The following is a 6231-nucleotide window of genomic DNA, read 5'->3' on the forward strand; positions in this document are numbered from 1 at the left end:
AAATTATAATATCAAGGCTTTAGGCCAAATTTTTGCATAAAATATCTTCAGAAAATTACATTCTCATGATATTTTGGAAAACTTGGGAATAATTTAAATTTTTCTGGCACTTTCAGATAAAGTTCTTCATTCCACAAGTTTAAAAAATCTTTTCTTTCAAGAACAATGCTTTGGAAAGTTTAATCATGAATAATAAAAATTCTTATGTACAACGTGGGTTAAATCAATAAATGGACCTTACCTTTAATACAAATGTTTCCAAAAGAAGAGCATTAGCACAAATAAACCCCACATTTTCATATTTTGGAGGGTTTTGTATGAGGTTTCATCTGTTTCTTTTGCTCAAATGTTCAAAAAATAAGGCCTGTGATATGTGAAATAGCACATCAGGGAAAAAATCTTGTAGAAAAATGCTCAATGCATGCAGCACAGTTCTTTGTACTAAATATTGAAATGGTAAGTGTAAATGATACGTCTTAATGTACTACAAAGCATAATGAAAGAAGTTAAAAATTAAATGATTCTTTATTATATTGTAATAATGCAGATATGCATCACATAACTTGCAAATTTCACAAATCTCTACCTGCACATGCCTCAGAATTGAAATGAAGTCTCTATATATGCCTCACCAAGATCAATGGAAATTTGTAGAGATATCAAAAATTAAAACACAGGGAAACAATTTTTAAAAATTAGCTCATGAGCAACATTTCCAACCTTAAAGTATAATACTGGAAAACTATGCTAGCACACAAGAAGCAGAGTACTCACAAGTCTTGTCTCCAAGGAGAGCATACTTAAGATGACCCACATTTGAAAAGTCAAATTTTGTATGTATAATAAGGCTAATGATGTCACAGAATTTAAGCTTATTTTAAAAGTCAGCTAGTCAAGATATTAAATAATCCTGATTTCTACATATACTGATAAATTCAACTTAAAAAAGCTATCAGAAATAGCTACTGTTTGCTATAATACCATAAATCTAAAACATGAGGAAATGAGAACATTAACATAAAATGTCTCAAAATAAGGTTTAAATATATATGAGTTTAAAACTTTTAAAAATAACAATTTAAAAAAAGATCAGAGGTAAACCAGGGTGAGGGCTCAAAAAAAGATTTCTGGAAAATCCACTGAAAGCAACAACAAAAAGGAAAAACAAAGTTAAAGCAGATGCCAGAAACGTTCACGAAAACTTCTCTGTTGCAACTAATTTCTTATAAAGTTAATTTATCATAACTTAAATATTCAAATTTCTTAAATATTAACTGTTTAAAATCATCTGATAGGAAAATGGAAAATTAAAAACCTGCATCTGTGAATTCTAGTCAATGACATGCATATGTTGAATTACTTTAGGAGAAGTACATTGATACTTTGAAATACACCAAAAAACGAGATAGATTAATGGAGGGATGAATAAATAAATATGTAATATGTCAGTAGAGTAAATATTAATGTCAGAATCTAGGTGATGGGTGTATGGGTTTCACTGTAAAATTCGTTCTTTGCTATACGTTCTAAACATTTAATAAAAAGTTAGGGGGGAATCTATACCTATAAGAACATACATTACTTTTAACCATTAACAAATACAAAACACAATTTTGTTACTTACTTTCCTCTAGAATGTATCATTCTATGTGTTGTACAAAGTTAATAAATTAGATAATTAGATGGCTTATATAATCAATATACATTCACAACTATAGTTCATCAAATTTACAGTAAGTCTGATCTAATTTCATCAGAATATTTACTTTTATTTCCATGCAAGAATAGGGACTTACATATGTCTGACCCAATACCAACTCAAAATAAAAGCCTCATCTATCTACTTCGAGAGCATTCATACTATAAAGAATAAACTGAAAGAAACATCTGGCACTGAATATTTTACAATCCCTCTGAACAAAGAGGAAGGACAGTTAAAATGGAAAACAGGTATTAACCTATGAAATTAGTGCAAATATTCTCAAGTAGCTTCAGCACCTAATTAAAAAATTTGTACCTAAAATTTTAATTTAAAAAATCATAAAACATATAATCGTCCTAGAACATTTCAACTTCCCAAAACTACAAATGCCAAGAGCTTTATGTAACTTGCCCTCATACCTCAGAACCTTAGATTTTTACCACCCACCTCATCCCTGGACTTTAAGCCTGAACTACCACCTGGTACCTAATAGAATGAGAAATCACAGTAACTGTCTGAGATGCTCTTTCAAAGGCATTTATCTTTTATGAAAAGCAGGCAGTGTAGATATTTGCCAAGAATTATTCTGAACAATGTCACCTCAAATTGGAAAACAGAGTGAACATACTTTAAAACCACAATTAAATCCCTAAGAAGGAAATTCCATTAAAAAAGTTTGTTAATAAAGCCTACACTGTTCTCTGAAAGTATACACTCAATCTCCTTAAGATTTTAAGACTAATGCATGATCTTTTATTTAGTATAAATACAGGAATTTCCAGATTTAAATGTTTTCATTTATCCAAAAGAAAACTCCACAAAGACACTGTTACTAGTTAAAATATAAATCACTAGAAATGCCTCATCTTTGTCAAAACTGCTTATAAATAGTATCAAAAACACACAAACCTGAAAATACCTACTATTGAAGCACTTAAGGACTGTCACAGAAAAATATAAAGAAGAGTGAATTGTCTGGGATGTGCCCCGCACTTTAGTTCAAAAGAAAAAGGGGCCACACAATGGTATTTATTTAGGGGGAAGATCTGCTGTTTATGGAAAAGTCTTATAAGACTTTCACATTTTTCTTATTTATCCTCAGATAATGTTGTAAAAATCTGCTCATCAATAAAAATGGTAAAGGAAACAAGTCAATCTCTTTTCCTCTTTTTTTACTATCTATAGTTATTGGCATATTAAAGTTTTACTCAGTTTATTACACATTTGCTACCCAACTGGATGCAAATACCTACAGACTATGATAGGTAATGTTCAATTTAACATTGATCAATAAAACTGATTTGTCCAAATGTAACAACTTCACCCCAATTCTCTGGATCACACATATTCTAAATAAAGCTACTTGGTTTCTAATATTATGCACACCACATTCCATTTTAATTATAACATTCATCTACAAGAAACACAAGGAAAACAATTCAAAACTGTGTTAGTAATTAGTTCTGGTCTGGTCCATTGTATGCAATCAGGAAAGTATAGGACTTAATTAGTTGCTACCAAATTGAAGCAATGAAAAAGGTTAAAAATCAAAGTACTTAAAATTAAAATATGGAATTGCCCCCCTCCCCAATACTACAGGGACACAAAACAACAACTACTGTTCCATCAAGCAAAAGTGGAAAACAAACAGAGAGCATGTGTGTAACCTCACTTACCATCTTTTTGTTATTCTACTTCAACGGGTCAAGAAAGGTGAAGAAAGAGAAGGTAGAAGTAAGAGTCAGAAAAGGCCTAAATAAAATCCTCACTGAAATTTTTAAACATACAAGCAATAGAGACAAATTAGGTAGAGGTCAGATGCAGTACTATATTTTACGGAGTTAATAATTAGGGCCAAATTAACATGGACAGTTATTACTCCTGAATGAAAATTAACTCATTAAACAATTTAAATTTCCAGTTTTTAGTCTATCACATTTCAGCTAACAAAACACAGAAGTATAAGTCAATCCACTAGGCATAGGAATTCCAAAAAGTCAAGTTTCTTTAATTCATTACTGAATTTAAGAACCTTAATTAAGGAAATTAAATAACAGAAAAGGTCTAGCTGAGTAGGTAGAGGGTGAGTTTAGAGTGGTTTTTTTCTAAGCTCTAGTAGTCAAGTTAAATTTGACACAGATTTCTTTTACTATTTTCTACTGGAAGAACAAATTAACTAGAGAGACTTAAAAGATTGAGCAGATTGAACAGAACTGAGCCAACAGAACACAGAATGACAAACCATACAAGCAAATGCTACTGGGGAATTCCTTAGCAAAAATGTCTTAGGATATAGACTAGTTTCATTTCCATCACCTGGCCTTAAAAAGCAAGAAAGTGGGAGTGAAAAGATATGTAATCATTTGTGCCATGTTAGGGAATAAAATGGTTATATATGATGTATCTGTACACCTCAAAAATGTTATTATCCATAAAGTATATAAAAAAGAGACATTCTTTAAAAGCCTGATACTGACTAAAAAGTGTGACTGTCCTTATCACAAGTATCGGCTAAATTTTAAGTCGTTCATTTAAGATTAAATTCAATCAGAATGAAAGGCATTCACAAAAAGAGAATAAGGTATCCCCAAAATTTCCCAAAAGACCTTGAAAAAAAAATTATCATACCGAATGTCCCATTTGATTATAAAATAACAAAACAGAGGCCAGAATCATTCACTACCTTAAGTCTTTAAAAATTTAACCCAGAACCTCAGTTTCAGTTGGCATTTGTATTCATTGTGTAACTCAATTCTCTAGTACCAAGAGCAGAGAGCTACCAAGTAGCAAATATCTCCTAGCTATTACTACCTTCCTAGATATCTCAAACAAATATCCCAAAGAGGTACACTTAACTCGTATTTCAAATGACTCATAATCTAACTGAAGTTCTGCCAAAGACTATCCAGATAGGACCAACAATGCTAGCTTGTTCACAAATAATTCAATAAAAGGGCCCCTCCATTTGACTGCATTTTTAATAATCTGATCCCTAGGCCACCTTAAGAATTTAAGTCAACTGGTGACCACTGTCCTTTTGATTATTCTATTTTTTTCTTTTAAAATATTGTAATTCCCACTTGATTTCTAATTCCTTTAATACGGAGAAAAATCTGTCATCCTTAATGTCCAGTCTCTCATGTTAAGTACAGTGAGTAGGCAATGACAACCTTCCTCCTCTCTCCTTACAGTAAGATAAATAATGCAAAGCCAACTCAAGACTTGCACTGCTTCTTCCTGTACATTATGGAAATCAGTTACTATATTAGTGAAAAAAGGAACCAATAAGATTTATAGCCTGTGTTTTCCTGACTAGTTACATTAAAAGTAGGACGATCAGGGCATGAGAAGGAAGGAAAAGTCTTAGGTCCCAAATAGACACTAACATATAATGAAAAATATATGGAACTGAAAGACATAAAAGTATCAGGCTTATTTCTTTTAAACATTATATGTAATAAGGGCTTTAAGTCTCTAATACAATATTCACATCAATATAAAAATATTAATAAGAGTTTTACTCCATTCAGAGAGTAATGGCATTTCAGTTTTTGTGTCTTCAAGTGTTGATATAAATTAAAAATATAAGATATTCTGCCTCTTTGCTCTTCATGGTATCAGATCTTAAAACTACTTAATTCAAAGAACACCCCACAAGTTTTGATCCTCATTTATCAATAAATAAAATATTACCTTGATTTCAATGTTTCCCACTTTGGTGGTTGATCTGATAATAGGTCTTCCAACCAAAGCTGGGAAGATGTGTTCTGGAAAGTTAGAGCCTGCATATCCACACTTCACAAACTGGAAGAGAACAGTAAAAGTGGGTCAGTGTCAAGGTATTTACCATGTCCATTTAAAAACAGCATCTGGAAAATACCACTTTGCATTTATACAATATTTTAAACTTTTGGTGCTTTCAAATTATCTGAAGTAGTTACCCAATCTATCTTATCCTCCTTTTATTTCCTTTATGGCATTGACTACTTAAGAGTTCATGTTTATTTACCAGTTAACTGCTTATTTAGTGCACAAGTCTCCCCACTACAGGGAATGTCTCAGGAAAGCAGGAAGCTTAAGCTGAGCAGTTCATGGTGGAGTCCAAATGCCTCAAAAAGATCTTAGCACACAGTGGTCACACAAGTGAGAAATGGACAGATTCACTCAACAAATGCTAAGAATTTTTTACAAAGAGAAATGTTAGAAACTGAACAGAACTAATGCTTCAATTCTAAAGCAGGCTTTCATTTATCTCTGGCAATTCACTTAAGCAACATTTAACCAAAGCGGGGGAGAAAATGGCATCTGGACTAGCATCACGTTAAAAAAACCATTTTGGGCATTTTTGACTGTTTACACTTTTCTATTTAGATATATGTATTTAGTAATACCAGGTAACCAGAATTTTATATTTGGATAGTGTAGTTCTCCAGTGAGGGCATAACACTGACTCTGAAAATACTTTGTAAGAAACTGAGGGGTGCCTGGGTGGCTCAGTTGGTTAAGCGACTGCCTTCGGCTCAGGTCAT

The 6231-nt window shown here is 32.1% G+C and overlaps 1 protein-coding gene across 2 annotated transcripts in view; it reads right to left on the reverse strand.

Moving 5' to 3' along the window:
* Window positions 1-6231, reverse strand: part of ACTR2 (actin related protein 2) — a 37511-nt gene that overhangs the window by 24976 nt on the left and 6304 nt on the right. Inside the window, exons 2-3 of one of the 2 annotated variants that reach the window (XM_044918532.1) lie at window positions 5396-5506; window positions 3379-3393 (exon numbers count right to left, since the gene is read on the reverse strand). In XM_044918532.1, the coding sequence (XP_044774467.1) occupies window positions 3379-3393; window positions 5396-5506 (126 nt within the window). The remainder of the gene's footprint in view (window positions 1-3378; window positions 3394-5395; window positions 5507-6231) is intronic. The other variant, XM_021699048.2, reaches the window with a different exon arrangement.

This window comes from Neomonachus schauinslandi, chromosome 10 (assembly GCF_002201575.2).
Source record: "Neomonachus schauinslandi chromosome 10, ASM220157v2, whole genome shotgun sequence".
In the NCBI taxonomy this organism is placed as follows: domain Eukaryota; kingdom Metazoa; phylum Chordata; class Mammalia; order Carnivora; family Phocidae; genus Neomonachus; species Neomonachus schauinslandi.